Source organism: Pinus tabuliformis, chromosome 8, assembly GCF_031772625.1.
Source record: "Pinus tabuliformis cultivar Carrire ecotype Pingquan chromosome 8, CPIR1, whole genome shotgun sequence".
Lineage (NCBI taxonomy): Eukaryota > Viridiplantae > Streptophyta > Pinopsida > Pinales > Pinaceae > Pinus > Pinus tabuliformis.
This window is the reverse complement of record NC_142294.1, coordinates 322,100,295-322,117,097: the sequence shown is the minus strand read 5'-3', so window position 1 is coordinate 322,117,097 and position 16,803 is coordinate 322,100,295. Positions and strand designations below refer to the sequence as shown.

Here is a 16,803-nt window from a genome sequence, read left to right as displayed (position 1 = left end):
TGTTTTTCTGGTCAAAGGGCAATTTCGTTGAATGGTTTTGTGATAATTAGTTTCTCTTTAGTTCAGTAAGTCAAAGCATATGGCACTTGTGAAATAATTATATTATATCTATCTAATTATATTATATTGTCGATTCCCGGAATCGACAATATCTAATTATTATATAATTATTATAATCGACAATATCTAATTATATTATATTGTCGATTCCGGGAATCGACGATATAGTGAAAAACTTAATTTATTATCTTTTAGAAAAAAGTCATTGAACTGTTCAGTCAGTAAATGTACACAGCCATGTGGCAAGTGCACATAAATATGAAATTATAACCTATGTTTAACAATGAAGAACGCTCAATAACAATAATGAAGAACTCTCCAGAACAGGATTGTTGATAAACCAAATCTGGTTGGTTGCACAGAACGCAGCCCTAGTCACATCAACATCCCCCAAAATTCATGGATTTCACTTGGTGATGGCGTAGATTGCGTATATAATTCCCGGTAGGTACCCCAATATCGTCAGCAGCAGACATATCCAGAACTCGACCTGTCACACAAAACAGAAAAACCCTCAAAAATATCAGCTACCAGTAATTTAAATTAATGAGCCCAATACATTTATATAGACCCAGCTTCACAGAATTAGCATCACTGGAGACAAAAAAAAAAAAAATGAAAACAGAGGAATGAGTGTTAGATCGATGAGAAGGTGCTCACATGGCAGCCGTATTTGAGAAAGACTCCCAGCGGAGGCAGAAGTATGGCCAACAAGATGTCCACGCAGTTTTTGGATGCCGTCAGCTCAAGCATTACAACACAGCCAGTTAGTAATACATCTGCTACTGTGGATTTGGATCTCTGTTACATTTTTACGCCTGGTCTCTTATTTCCAAATATTACTTTTCACTTTGCGGGAGGTGCAGATTATGTTCTGCCACCAGAGAACTCCTTCATTTCAGATTAGCAAGTTACTGGTGGGTTGGTTTGCCTTGCGTTTACAACTAATACAATATAATACAATATCTAATTATATTATATTCAACGAAATTGCCCTTTGACCAGAAAAACACAGATTTACATACAAACATCTGAATTAATGTTTTTAAAATAATAATTACCTTTCAAAGATTTTTTAAAATAAGAGACCAGGCGTAAAAACTACTACTATAGATACTATAAATACTACGGAAGGCATGGATTCTTATCATTATCCTGAATCTTCATCTTCATCTTCTTGATTGCTTTTTTGGCTAACTTCATACACTCACTCTCTTTGCTTCTCTGTGTTGGGTCTCTGGGTCTCTCTTCACTTTTCTTCAAAAGGTCACCATCATTTCAGTGACAATGAGGGAGGGCACTGCAAACTGCGTGGACATCTTGTTGGCCATACTTCTGCCTCCTCTGGGAGTCTTTCTCAAATACGGCTGCCATGTGAGCACCTTCTCATCGATCTAACACTCATTCCTCTGTTTTCATTTTTTTTTTTTGTCTCCAGTGATGCTAATTCTGTGAAGCTGGGTCTGTATAAATGTATTGGGCTCATTAATTTAAATTACTGGTAGCTGATATTTTTGAGGGTTTTTCTGTTTTGTGTGACAGGTCGAGTTCTGGATATGTCTGCTGCTGACGATATTGGGGTACCTACCGGGAATTATATACGCAATCTACGCCATCACCAAGTGAAATCCATGAATTTTTGGGGATGTTGATGTGACTGGGGCTGCGATCTGTGCAACCAACCAGATTTGGTTTATCAACAATCCTGTTCTGGAGAGTTCTTCATTATTGTTATTGAGCGTTCTTCATTGTTAAACATAGGTTATAATTTCATATTTATATGCACTTGCCACATGGCTGTGTACATTTACTGACTGAACAGTTCAATGACTTTTTTCTAAAAGATAATAAATTAAGTTTTTCACTATATCGTCGATTCCCGAAATCGACAATATAATATAATTAGATATTGTCGATTATAATAATTATATAATAATTAGATATTGTCGATTCCTGGAATCGACAATATAATATAATTAGATAGATATAATATAATTATTTCACAAGTGCCATATGCTTTGACTTACTGAACGAAAGAGAAACTAATTATCACAAAACCATTCAACGAAATTGCCCTTTGACCAGAAAAACACAAATTTACATACAAACATCTGAATTACTGTTTTTAAAATAATAATTACCTTTCGTTGAAGAGTATCATGTAAATTTTTCCATTCACTAAATTACAAAACAAATTGAGATTTTGAAGTATTTCTTCTCTTCCAGAACTTAGATTTTTTCGTTCAAAGTCTTTTCGAAACCTCTAGCGTTGAAGGCTGAGAAAATAACAATGCCTCGCATCCAAATTCTTATCTAAAAACATTTTCTGCCCAGAATCGTATCTCAACCTTTATGAAGTATGGAAATCACGATTTCCATTTTAATGGAAATCAGAATTAAAATAATGGGTAATTTTTAAAATATATTAAAATTATTATATCAGATATAACTATTTTAAAAATGTTATATACTTAATCTCATTATATATAATTATTTCAAAAATGTCATATATTTGAACTTACACTATCCTCACGGCATCAAATAAATCATCACTACACTATTCAGAGAAACTACATCACTATCATTATTATATCGGATATAACTATTTTAGAAGTGTCATATACTTGAACCTGCTCAACTAAAGAAACAAATTGTTACCAAATTACTGAGAAAAAATTTCTTTTTAAGAAAAGTACAAATTAACATAAAACATTTTATATTTATTTTATCATATCAGAATTAATGTTTTTTAAGTAATAAATATTTTTTTGTTCAAGAGTACATCACTACAGGAGGGGTGTTTAAAACAATATGTGAGACAATGTTTAGGTAAATTGTCCCACCACAATGCGGAGCGCGGAAGTGCCACCCCAGGGCCGCCCCGCCCTGCCCGACCGGTGGCAGGTCGATTCCCGGAATCGACCCGCCGCCGGTTGGGCGGGGCGGGGCGGCCCGGGGGTGGCGCTGCGGAGGAGAGGTTGCGGTGGAGTGGTTTTGATAGAGACAGCCTATTCGTGCAACTCGGAAAGCCCAACTCGTGAATAAATGTGTTTTTAGGAATGCAGTCCATCCAACAAGCCATGTTTAAGCGATCCTCGTCCAATATTCCGCTTATCAGCTAGCGGCACCGCGCCTGTTACGGTAGCAGTAGTTTTGAACTAATTTGATTTGCATCGGTTTTTCACGTGCGTAGGCACTCAGCTTTGGTTGGACATTGATCTATTGGTTCGAATTCGAATATTATATTTCTTTGTCAGACATTAAAGTTAACTATAAACACCTCAAGATTGTAACGTCTGGTTCGGAGTATCATGTGGAATTGCAAAAGAGTCAGCACAATTTAAAGATAAGATATATCAACTAAAATAGTATTTAGTAGAAAATATAAAGAAGTCAACTAAAATGTTAATCTGTCTTGTCGCAGAAAAATAGAAAAATATAAAAGGAGGCGCAATATAGACATCAACCTATTGAAATAATATAGTAGTGATCCTTATCTACATATCTCGTTAATCTTAGTGCATAAATCAGAACAACTATAAACTATCTTGATGGCTTTTTTTATACATGTACACATATATCTATTTAGTGTAGCCAAAATTTTCGTTGTCTGGATTATAAACTTTTAATTTTACAATATGGTAGCCACTGTAGAAATGTCTCTGTCGATTTAGCTTTTGATAAATGTACTCCACTTCTACAAAATATTTGAACTTCTCTCGCAAGACAACTATGAACGTAGCTTTTGATAAATGTACTCCACTTCTACAAAATATTTGAACTTCTCTCGCAAGACAACTATGAATGATTTTAATGGCCATTTTAATGTGTATACATATATCGTATTTGTGAAAATAGCCAAAAAAAAAAAAAAATGGTCTAGATTATATTTTTTTAGTTATACATAATGCCTTTCTCAACCTAACCTAAAATTCGTTTATTGTTTTATTCTCTTTAATGACTTTCGACAACAAAATTGGAAAGTTTTGATAAAAGTATTCCACCTCTCCAAAATATTTGGATTCCATTAACTAAGGATACAAACTAAGACTTAGATTCCATTAACGTGCCAATTCTTTTCTTCAAATTAGAGGGCTTAGTTTGTATCCTTAGTTTCTTTAAGTGAATGGTATATGGACTCTTTCAGTTCTATTGTAATTTAGTTTTCACTTATATAATTTTCGAAGGCTTGAAATAATTATACTAGGGGTAGGTGTGGGTAGGGGCGCGGGGGGGGGCGGGGTAGGTGTGCGGGGTGGGGAGGGGGCGGGGGGGGGGGGGGGGGGTAGGGGGGGGGGTAGGGGGGGGGGGAATGGGGGGTAGGGTAGGGTAGGGGGGGGGGTAGGGGTAGGGGGGGGGAATGGGGGGGTAGGGTAGGGGGGTAGGGGGGGGGGGTTAGGGGGTAGGGGGGGGTGGGGGGGTAGGGTAGGGGGGCGGGATGGGGTATGGTGGGGGGGGTGGCGGGGGGAATGGGGGGGGGGGGGGGGGGGGGGGGGGGAATGGGGGGGTAGGGTAGGGTAGGGAGATTGGGGGAATGGGGGGGGTGGGGAGGGTAGGGTAGGGTAGGGGGTAGGGTGTAGGGGGGGTGGGGGGGAATGGGGGGGTAGGGTGCGGGTTAGGGGGGCAGAAGGGGGTGGAGGGAGAGGGGGCAGGGGGAAGGAGTTAGGGGGTGGGGCCCATAGGGCCGACGTTAAGGAAGGGGGGGAGGAGTTGAGATTGGAGGGGAATGGGAGTTGGGGGTGGCAAGGGCTGGCACATGGGTAGGGTAGAAGGGGGGAGGGCATGGGTGAATGGGAAAGATCGGTAATGGGTTGGGGGAAGGGGGCAGGACGACGGAAGGAAGTTGGGAGCTTGCCATCACTAATTGAATATATTAAGAAATCATACATGCCAGAGCCTGCTTTTGAAGTGTTGGAAGAAACTGTTGACATGCGAAGGTTTATTCTAGGATCATATGGTGAGGGGAAATGCATTGAACAACTTAATGATATTAGCTTCCAACATCAATTTCATATAAAAAAAATTGATGGGAAAACACTAATATGGGGCAAGAAGTTTTCAACTACTACAGAATGGGCACCGTCATCAGGTTTGCAATTTTTGAAGTTCATTCCAGATCGTCCAATATTTGCATCAAAAATATTGTTATTACAATCAGTTGGTGAAGTTCAGAATGCACGCAGACAGAATAGACATATAAATTATTCTGATTGCCTAAAAGAAATTAAAAAATGTATTAGATATACATATGAGTACTTTGACATTGCTGATTCAGTTTGGTGGGAGTCATTTTTCAATAATCAAAGTGATATCATTTCAACAACAACCAATGAAGATATACCTTTGAAAAATCCATTTATTTGGCCACAAAATGTGTCGAATGAACAAGAGGAAGTAAACATTGTTGAACAACAACAAACTCAAGGTATTATTAATTCTTCACAGGCAATGGAAAGAGAGATGTCTATTGGTTCTGGAAGATCTCGTGCACAACGTGAAGCCATGGAAGACCTTTATAGGGGTTCAATACATGATATTAAGGAGGGTTGCATGATTGCAGTGCTAGCAGATGGAGATCCCAAAGGCTATCCATTTTGGGTTGCTAAAGTTATAAAGGTCTTTACAGAAAATGAGGATGTTACAAGTGTTGAAGTACATTGGTATGCCACAAATACACACCCATTCAATGGTGTGTATAAGCCAGAGATGGTAGTTGACAAAAAAAATGGTGGAAAAAGAAAAAGAAAGGGTACAAATATAAATTGCCGCCGCACAGACATATTACAATTGGAGGATGTTGACATACTTGTTTATGACTTCAATTTAACAAAGAGAGGAACTCTTCGCTTCAAGATGATAGAGATTCTGAAAAGGTTGTTACCAGAAGGAATAGTGTTGACATGGGAGTCTGCTGAAACCAGTCGTAGATCTAGAAGATTTTTGAAACCTGGAATGTTGGGCATGCATGTGGACTCAGATGGGGCACTAGTTGATGAAAGAGAAGAATATGGAACATCTTCGTCAGCATCCAGTCACTCATCTGAAGATGTGAATTGTGATGGTGTGCAAGAAAATATGAGTGATTTTGAATAATTGTTTAAGACATATTATATAACTGATGTATGCATCATATCTTCAAATAAATTAATGTTTTCCATATGTTGTTAAATGAGAAGTTATGAAGCATTTTTATGTTGTTGGATTATGTCTTAAGTATGATAAATTTTATTGTTTAAATATCTACAATGCAATATCAAATTAGAGATATAATGTCTGTTTTATTCAGTATACAAATAAAGACTTTTGATTTCATTGAGTGATATACTTTGTTCATAATGTCATGTTTTTTTAATTTTATAGTTGAAAAAATTTCAATTTCTTTTGTATCTAGCATGGTGTGGTTGAAAACATGTTAAATTTATACTTAGGAAAGAAAAATGATATTCTACCAGAAACATTAATGTGTTTTTTCCTTAAAAATTAACTTTGTTTGAGACATAAAAAATTGGTTTTATTAGCATGTTTTAAAAAGTTTGAAAATTGACCCTAAAAAAAAAAACGTTATTCCAGTAGCATCACTTTCGTTTTGAAGCTATATTTTGCACGAAAATTTCGTAGTAAATTTCATAGTCACCGCCATTTTTAAAACGCGTTCAAAATTGGCACCTAAAAAAAAAAAACATCGTTCCAGTATACACACTTTTCGTTTTTAGCACTGTTTTGATGTTTTTTTGGGGTTTTTGGGCCAGAGTTCCCGTTTTGAGTTTATAGTTCCCGTTTCAAAGTTTACATTGTTAAACCATGTTTGCAACATTTTATTTAACAAATAGTGCATATGCAGTAATGCATAACGGCTAGCAAATAATGAAATCATGATTGAACCATTTTCTTGAAAAACAAAGGGTATACAGTAATGCATAATAACTAACATATATCGAAACCATGCATGTCACGTTTTATCTCCGTATGATATAGCTACCTCACGTAATTAGAAAATGGTGAAATAATCCTTTTTGAAGAATCAAATATAATTTATAAACAGTGATAGAGGGAATAATAAAACCCTAAGGTGGAATTCCTCCCTCGATAAAGGGTGAGAATCATATACATATAATTGATTAACAAAACAACATATATCTAATGGAATAAACAAACATAACCTTAACAATCTACAAAAATCAAGTCGTAGTATGTCCAAACTGGAAGAAAGGCTAAAAGGTCCTCAAGTTCTTAGTTCCTTGAGATGTAAGTATTCCAAGAAATTTAAATTACATACAGACTTGCAAAAATAGAAATAGATTTATGAGCCCAGAAGCCCCCAAAAAAAAGCTATCAACATTTCAATTCTGAAATTTACCAAGAGTTGTATTTTAACCATTCACACAGTCTTACAAATAAAATAAGAATGCGGTAAGTTCAGGCTAAATCCTTTCGCCATAGAAAATATTCCACATGCAACCAAATCGAAACAGTCAAACTTAGGGAACCCAGGGAGATATTTTTCCAACCTGTGAATAGTCGTGGAGAATATAAGTTAGCCTGATCTCTGGAGACACAGACATAATCATGAAAATGCGATGACAGTACTAGAAGTTTACCTGCAATTTCATTCACAGTCGTTCTCAGAACCTTTTGGGGGAATGGCTGTGCTTTATTGAAATGGCAAATAATAATAATTAAAGGATGTCAACCTTACTTGACTTCGGAGGGCTCCATCCGTGGGCCATCCATCTTATTTGCAAAGAAACATTCACATGGTCAAGAAAAGCAAGAATAAGGAAAATTGTAATAGATATGCGGCAGGAGAGAGGCTTACCTTCTTGAAACCAACGTTGGAAACCACCGCCCTTCACCGAGCTTGAGGAACCTCGTGCCAATCTTGGCCTACGCGAGCCATTTTTTAAACCGTCTGTTTCAACAAGAATTGAAAGCAAACATCAAACGTATCTAGTAATGGAGAACTGGAAAGAACGAGGGTAAGGGTTCTGGTTACCTCCCCGCAAAGGATGAATAGACAATGTCATAACTCATGGACAAGGAGTTGCAGAACCAACTGAGAAACCAAGAGCCGAAGTCATTGTAGAGTGACCGATACCTCCACTTCCAGGTAGCAAATGACCTCCTCTTTGGCTGGAGATAGTGAGTTGGGTAGTTGGAAAATCCCTCGGATCATCCCATCCAGATCGACAGACGAAAACCATACCAGTTGTCACAGCCAGATTCAACTGATGGACGCACACATGTAGTAGAACATCCTAGAATCAATCCGCGTGTCTGAGCGTACAGAGGGTCTTTAATCCGGAGTCTGGCGACGAGTCTAATGCCTTGAGGGAGGCGATGTGACCCATTAAATTATGGCAGAGATAGATAAGCCGACTGTGTGGCAATTAATAAAGTGTTTAATTAACAAATATGTCATAGAAATCCTTGTCCGCCTCTGTGGCATAATATTTAAGAATTGTTTTAATGCGTAAAATTATGGTTTGTAAATAAATAAAAAAATTATGTTTTGTACTATAGTTAAATGATGTTACAAAATTTTACCTTGTTAATGTCCCATAAACCATTTTTGGTCTCAATGCATATTAATCATACTTTCCATCATATATATATTAGATTCATCTTAACTTGGATCATCAAACATTGTGAAGAATATAACTTTATAATCTAGAGTCATTTAATTTTATGTTGCTTATTAAGAAATTTTGCTAGCCTCAATACTTAATAGATTAAGTTCTTAGTTAAATAGATTTAGGGTAATCTTTAATTATTTTAAATATTGTTACATATATTTTAAAACAGTGGGAAAACCTATCAGAACTCAATTTTCAAACCAACAGTGGGGAAGAACATTATTGGTTATTATCCACAAATGTAAGTTGGCTCATCATTGTTATTCAAGGAAAAGCATGCCACTTGTATGGTAAGGAGGCATGGTTTCACTCCTTCCAAATGCCTCTAACATGTTTCCTTATATTCAAGGAAGACAAACTCTTAGCCAAAAAGAGGAAAATTTAGAGCATGATCAAGGCAATAATATTCTTTCATCCGTAGTGATTTATTTATTTTTTATTTAATTTATATTTAATTTTTAAATATTTTCAATAAAAATTTATGGAACAACATATACCCTATAATAAATTGTAAAACACCTCACCACTCTTAATGCAATTTTTTTTAATTTAATAAGAATATAACTTTTTTATGGAGGAATTTTTATTGTTATTTTGATTTCTCTCTACATTCAAAATATATCATTTATGTTATAAATAAAAAAAAATTAAATACAATTTTTTTCTTAGCACTAAATTTTAATACAAATATGATTTTCCATTTATATAATTTTTGAATTAATGTTATGACACATAACTTTTCACATATTTTTCATAATTAAATTGATAATAATGATGAATATATAATTTAGGTTATATATATATATATATATATAATTTTTTTCTTAGCACTAAATTTTAATACAAATATGATTTTCCATTTATATAATTTTTGAATTAATGTTATGACACATAACTTTTCACATATTTTTCATAATTAAATTGATAATGATGATAATTGTTGTTGATTAAAATCACAATTGGTCCATTTGATCTTAAAAAAGGTAAAAATTACTTAGATTACCATAAGATTTTGAATATTGAGAGGGTCAGTGGCATAATAGATATTTTAAATTGATTTCTAATTTGGGTGTATGTAGGGAATTTTAAGAGGAAATGTCTTTCGCCTCCAACCCTCTTAGTGTCACAAAGATAAGAGGTTCTTGCATCTCATGGTGTTTTCATAATTTTCCAATGCCCAATTTTTGTATGTAGCTCATTAGAGTTCGTTCATATTTTCGTAGTGTTGATTTTCCTCTTTGTGTTGGTTAGTACTAAAAGATACTTTTAATATTTTAGATTATATTTGACCATCTCTTTGTAGTATATTTTAAGTTTTTCTCCTTTTGTAACTCTTCATTCTATTTAAATTTAGATGTAATAATATTATTAATATCTCTTGTATCTTGTATGATGACATTTTCCTGAATCCCCATTGATTAAGCCAAGACTAGATGTCTTGATGCCATCCTCGCATTAGCCATCAATGGTTATTCGAAAGTGATTTTAAGAAGCCTCTTGTCATGCATTTTGTTTATTTTATTCTTCTACATTAAGTACCTAACCATGGTCATGCACTTAGTGGGGGAGAAGCTCATTTTTATGAGGTGGGTAGGATAAGGTGTATTTCTTTTAATATTAAGATTATAAGTTATAATCCCACACACAACTCATATGTATTGGATGCAGTGGGAGACTCACAGGGGGTACAATAGCCTCCCTATCTACTTCCAACAATTTTTTTGGGTAATATTTTTCATTTTGTTTTAATGGTTTTCAACGCACGGTTTTGGCTTTTAGCATTTTCGTAATGCATAGTGTTTCATCCCATTGTTTTGTAATTTCAATTAAGGAACAAAAATCTAAAATCTATTGATATACATATTGCATAGTAACATTGTATATAAATAACACATCTAAAAATATTTAATTATTTTCTTTTTTGTTTATGGATTTCCATGGTAAAATCTCAGTGTTAAATGTAACATCTTAGCTATACACAACATTGTTAGTTTCTAGGATTTAAAGGTTATAACCTTTCAAACCATCTTTATATCCAATAGAGCTACACTTCTCACCTTTATTATTCATCTTATTCCTATTTTTCTTTGGAATGTATACATAAGCATCATAGCCAAATACCTTGTGATGTTTAAGGGATGGTTTCTTTCCAATTCATATATCACATGGAGTTTTTTCATCCAATGTTGGTGAGAGTGATCAAATTACCAGATAACATGCAATATCCATTGCCTCTAACCAAAATTATTCTCCTAATGCTCATCTTTTTGGTGAATGTCCTATTCATCCTTTCTACAACTCCATTATGTTGAGGTGTGTATGGAGTAGCTTTCTTCTTTTGTATATTGCACTTATTATATAATTCCTCAAATTAATCCTTCAAAATAATTTGCAAGTATCATTCCTCAACAACTCAATTATCCTCTTTGTCTAATTATACACAAAAGCCTCAAACTCTTTAAGTTTGTCAAATAGTTTATATTTCTTCCTAATGAAATGAATCTATGTATTTCTAAAAAATCATCTGTAAATGAGATACAATATATAGATTTACTCAATGATGGAACTGAAAGAGGTACCAACATGTCATTTTATACCAACTATAATATTATTTTGCCCTCATAGCACCACATTATAATCTTACATGATTCAACATCCCATATAAATAATGTTAACATAAATCAAAATGCAGAGAGCATTTAGGCATATCTTTAACCATACCTTTACCATTGAGTACTCAAGGGCCTTTCTCTATGATATTTCCTAGTTTTTCCTTCTACAAATTCATTGTCAGGAACAATGGAACTATTGCACCCATCACTAATAATGTTTCCTAGCATCTCATATAGAGTTCCAATCTAAACTTTCCTCACCCACAACATTTCTCCTCGAACCATCCCATAGGTTTCCTTTTCAAACCCCATTTTTACACCTGCATCATTCATCTTGCTTACATAAATCAAATTCTTGATTAATTATGGGTTGTGAAAAATACTAAGGAGTGTTCTAATCCTTCCATACATGAGATTCAACTTGACTTTTCTTCACCTTATGATTTTGGTTGTTGAGTCATCTCCTAGGAAAACATCACTGCCATCATACTTTTTATTGCCCCAAAATCACTCCCTATGAGGAGTCACATGAAAAGATGCACCTAAGTTGACTAACCATGTCTTATGATTTACATGTGTGGTTTAAGAAGCCAAGTACACATCCTATACTTCATCTAAAGAGGTTTTTACTTTTATAGGAGTATCATCAGAGCCCTTCCCTTTCTCAACAATTTTGGATCTATAATGTTTCTTGTAATTCCCTCTTTTCCACATCTCCAACACACATTTACAAATTTTCCAATAGATATAGGTCTTCCTCTAGATTTCGATCTCCTACTTAAGGAATTATTTTTATTCCTATCCTTAGAGTGTCCTCTTCTATATAAGGCATATGCCTTCTAAATTTCTATGTTTTTCCTTTTCACCATTTCAAATATGGAGGATGAGACTATTTCATCAAAGTTTAAAATAGTTGCATTACTACCTATGACAGTAACTAAACTATCCAACTAGTCTAGCGAAGAACACAACAAATCTATACACTTATTTTTATTTAAAATATTAATTTCAATAGATAATAGTTGTCTTATTAAAATATTGAAGATGTTCAAACGGTCTATCATTGAGTCTTCATCCTTAATTCTCAAGGCATATAATGTCTTTTGTGAGAAAAATTTGTTCAATAGGAACACAAACTAATACAAAGCCCCTATCTTATCCCACAATTCCTTCATTGTAGTTTCTCCTAAAAAAAATAGTGATACTTAATTTGGGAGACATAACTACATTGTGCTCTTCACCCTATGATCCAACTTAGTCCAATGTTTCATCAACACCCCCATCGATGTAGTATACAAATATCCATTGATCTCTATCGAAGTATCTTCCATATTGAGCTTCCTATTAGATTAATTTTGAGGTATAAAATGGACTTCCTAAAGAATATAATAAAATAATAGTAAATATTATAAAATAAGAGTTATGTGTTTTTAAAGGAAGACAAATAATTTATTTTTGTGGTATTTTTGTCTTATTTTCTTATACATTTACTTAAATTTCAAGTGTTGGAACTATTTGGATGTATAATTAAATTATGCATCCAATGGGTACCCATTGTATATACTTTTGAGTAGATCCATATAGTTTTTTTTTGTAAGCTAATACTTTGTATTATAAAAAAATCATAATTACATTGTTGTAGCAACTATAACACATGGATTCCAAATACCACCAAAATTATTTCATATCATAATGCCTGGCCCAAAAACTCAAAATTACGACTAAATCCAAATAAAAATAAAGAATACTAAAAGCTATATTCTTTGGCTATCAAAAGAAGTAAACCAGATATACATAACAAAAAAACTAAAAGAACTGACAAATAGAATGAGTCATCCAGACTCTGAAGATGAGATAGTAGCTAGAGCTCTAACACTTGATCCTAGAGGTTCATCACTATCAGATTCAGTATGGAAGTGTCCATCCACATGGGCAAGCCTTGCATCCAATTTATCCATGGTGAACCGTTTGTCCCTCAACATTCTCTTAATTTCTTCCAAGTTGGCGAAGACATTGTGCCCCAGCAGAGTTTTCATATCCATTTGTAAAGCCACTGAGTTCAAATACTACTTTCTTCCCCTAGTTTGTCTAGGGTCTGAAATCTAGGTAGATGCTTCATCCATGATTTTAGAATCAAACTAAGATTTCCTCTCCAACCCAGTTTCAGTGTCCAACTTACGTATTTCTCTTCTTTCTTTTGGCGGCATTGTATATATGTGGTGGAAAAATATTGAGTGAAGAGACTCAGCCTCTGATATCCCTACAGACTACTACCTCTCCATCCCCCCCTCCCTTCGCAACAACGCATAAATTGCATGGGAAACATGGTAGAAATAGAGGGGGTGCACCTATGGAAGCTACTAAATCTTCCTCTACCTATAAAGAAACAAAAAAAAACACCAAATGTAGTCTCCCCTAGACTTAAAACACCATCCCACAACATCATCACCAACACTCCTAACAAAAACCATGAAACAAGAAGATTTCCCAAGTAATTTTCCCCAGACATGGCGAATCTTGCCACATAAACCTTACATCCCAACACCTTTAACTATAATAAAGCCATGTGGTGCCCAACAACCACAGGTTTCAAACAACTCTTGAAACCAAAATGAAAAAAGAACATGAAAACACATATGCCCAAGACCTAGAGGCATCTAGAAGGAGTGAAACCATGCCCCCTTATGCACCACCAAGAGGTTAATAGAGGTGGCATGGTTTTTCTTGAACAACAATAATGAGTCAACTTGCATTTGTGGATAATAGTCAGTGATGGTTGTCCCCATTGTTGGTTTCACAATTATGTTTTTATAGGATTTCCCGTTGTTTTAAAAATATATGTAACAACATTTAAAATAATTAAATATTACCCCAAATCTATTTAACCAAGACCCCAATCTATCTAGTACAAAGACTAGTCAAATTTCTTAATAAGCAGCATAAGATTAAATGATTCTAGATTAAAAAGTTATTTTCTTCACATTGTTTGAAAGATCCAAGTTAAGATGAATCTAATATATATGATGGCAAGTATGATTAATATGAATTGAGACCAAAAATGGTTTATGGAACTTTAAGAAGGTAAAATTTTACCTGAAATCCTTTAGAAGTTAGTTTCTATACTTTGAAAACTTTAAGCAAAAGCGTTTCAAGATTTTCATAGCGTTGTTGAATTGAAAGGTCAAGAAATTGAAAGTGCAACAATTGTTTTTAAGTTTAGGTTTAAACTAAGTAAAATATTACTTGAAATTATTTACAAGTTTTTTTCTCTGCTTTAAATACATCAAGAAAAATATTTCAACATCACCTTAGTTTTGCATAATGAAAAAGTTTAAAAGGTTGAAAGCATAACAAATATTTTCAAATTTGGATTTACTCAAAGGTTTTGAGAATTAAGCTCATGAAAATTTGTTCTTATTTTAAGAATGTATATATCTATAACTCTTTATGGCACCATAATTTCTAATATTATATTTTAGTGTGCAAAATGATCTCTTCCATTATCCCTCCATTGTCCAAAAAATATAATGCCTCCCTATACCATCCCACTTGATTCAAAGGTGGTTGTGGCTAGACTTTGAAGCTATTTTAGAAAGTCTTGAGTTGTCCATGTGGTTTAACCTTTTATTGTACATTAGATACATAGTCATAGCCATGCTCTAAATAAGGAAATGATTTTCTTCCATAAAATGAGTAGAATAAGATGTTTTTTTAATTTGGAAATTAAATTTGTTTGAATTTGCTATATCTTTTTTCAAAACTTCCTTGATATCCATAATAAACTTTCCAAACTTTAATAATCCTATTCAAAATGCCATAATTCTAGTTGAATTTGTGTTATGAATTCCAAAATATATTTGAAATTTCTCGAAATATTGTTGGTTGTTATATACCTAAGTATTATATTCTTCTTTTAAATTTAATTTTCATGATTTTCATGTTGTGAATATTAGCAATCATACTCAAATTTTAGAAAATTCTTAAATATGCATAAAGATTGAATATCCTCCTAAATTTAAGGGGAAAAATAATCATTTATAAAGAGGTATTACATAATAAATAAATAATATATTGAAAATATGTTAAAATCACATTCTTTTTGGATTGTTTTTCCTTTTTCTTTAAAATAATTTGATTTAAAAATTTCTTACAATAAATTTCTTACCATTTATGTTTTAAAACTTATGAAGTAATGCCAATATTTTTATATTAATTAAAAAATTACAAATTTTAAAGTATAAAATTATTAAAATTGGTAAGTCAAAATTAGATAAATATTTTAAGTTAAATATAAATATATTATTATTATTATTATTTTAATTTTTATATACAAAAATATTTAACTATTTTAATTTTACAAATTTAAATTTTAAATCTTCATCTTAATACAATAAATATTTTAATATCATATCCTATAACTTTTTAAGCTATATAACATTAATAAAGAAAATTTAACAAAAAAATTATGCATTTATTATACTATTTTTTTCAAAAACACCCCAATTCAAATATTTAAAAATAATAATTAAATAACAAATAATACATATTTGAGTTAAATACAACCTACTAAAATAAATATATATATATATATATATGTATATGAATATTATAAAAGTAAAATTATGTGAGTAACTATTTTTTTGTTCCGCATTAGTTTTTAAATTGTGAAAATTTGAAAAATAATTAAAATAATTTCACATAATATAACAAATTCTAATAGACTAAATTGTATTTAAATAATAATAAAGAATTATTATTATTACTATTTCAATTTTGATGTGATAAAATTATTATAATTTTTTTTTTATGTAAATATTTGAATATTAAAATTTTAAAAAGCATGCATATTTAATCTATAACTTAAAAAAACAAATATTCTTGATTATTAAGCTGTTTAAACTATATACATTAAAATAACAAAATCATTATTAAATTGTTTAAACTATATACATTAAAATAACAAAATCAATAAATTATAAACATTTCTATATAACACTATTTGTAATTATATTTTATGAATTTATTTTGAATAAAATAAGTTAAATTTACAACTACCCACATTCCTTATTGATTCCCGGCAAAGGATGATGATGGAAAACATATTTTCGTGTGTAAATCTATTTTACTATATTTTAAATTTATAACTAAACACATCCTTAATGATATAATGTGAAAGGGCAAAAATCACTTGTCACAAATATTAATTTCAAATTTAAATGGAAAAAACAATTAATTCATAACAAAAAATAACCAAAAAATTATTTCATTAAAATAACTTCACCTGGATCAAAATGAAAATCTCATAAAATATAGTGAGATTATATTCATATTATGAAATATAGCGAGATTATTTCCACATAACCATTACTAACATTGTTATGAAATTACAAAATCTATGTCCAAGAAGACGAAGCACTTCAAAATCTAAAAACCCATTAGGCTCTCTAAAATGTCTCAAATTTGATAACTAGAAGATTTCCTATTAAACGTGACATTTT

At 32.6% G+C, this 16,803-nt stretch overlaps 2 protein-coding genes across 2 annotated transcripts; one reads left to right on the top strand and one right to left on the bottom strand.

Annotated features, from left to right (window-relative positions):
* Positions 1 to 269: 269 nt before the first annotated feature.
* Positions 270 to 813, bottom strand: LOC149235445 (hydrophobic protein LTI6B-like). Its single transcript, XM_089461396.1, has 2 exons — positions 721 to 813; positions 270 to 550 (listed from the first exon to the last, which is right to left on the bottom strand). The coding sequence occupies exons 1-2, from the start codon at positions 811 to 813 to the stop codon at positions 467 to 469; spliced, it is 177 nt and encodes a 58-aa protein (XP_089317522.1). The 3' UTR covers positions 270 to 466.
* Positions 814 to 1,208: 395 nt separating this feature from the next.
* Positions 1,209 to 1,883, top strand: LOC149235444 (hydrophobic protein LTI6B-like). Its single transcript, XM_089461395.1, has 2 exons — positions 1,209 to 1,434; positions 1,603 to 1,883. Exons 1-2 carry the CDS (start codon positions 1,348 to 1,350, stop codon positions 1,684 to 1,686), a joined length of 171 nt encoding a protein of 56 aa, XP_089317521.1. The 5' UTR covers positions 1,209 to 1,347; the 3' UTR covers positions 1,687 to 1,883.
* Positions 1,884 to 16,803: the final 14,920 nt, after the last annotated feature.

Excerpts from the sequence above, each read along its gene's own strand:
- LOC149235445 (XM_089461396.1), bottom strand. The coding sequence starts at position 813 with ATGCTTGAGCTGACGGCATCCAAAAACTGCGTGGACATCTTGTTGGCC. Across the intron at positions 551-720 it reads TTCTCAAATACGGCTGCCAT|GTCGAGTTCTGGATATGTCT; the intron begins GTGAGCACCTTC and ends TTTGTGTGACAG.
- LOC149235444 (XM_089461395.1), top strand. The coding sequence starts at position 1,348 with ATGAGGGAGGGCACTGCAAACTGCGTGGACATCTTGTTGGCCATACTT. Across the intron at positions 1,435-1,602 it reads TTCTCAAATACGGCTGCCAT|GTCGAGTTCTGGATATGTCT; the intron begins GTGAGCACCTTC and ends TTTGTGTGACAG.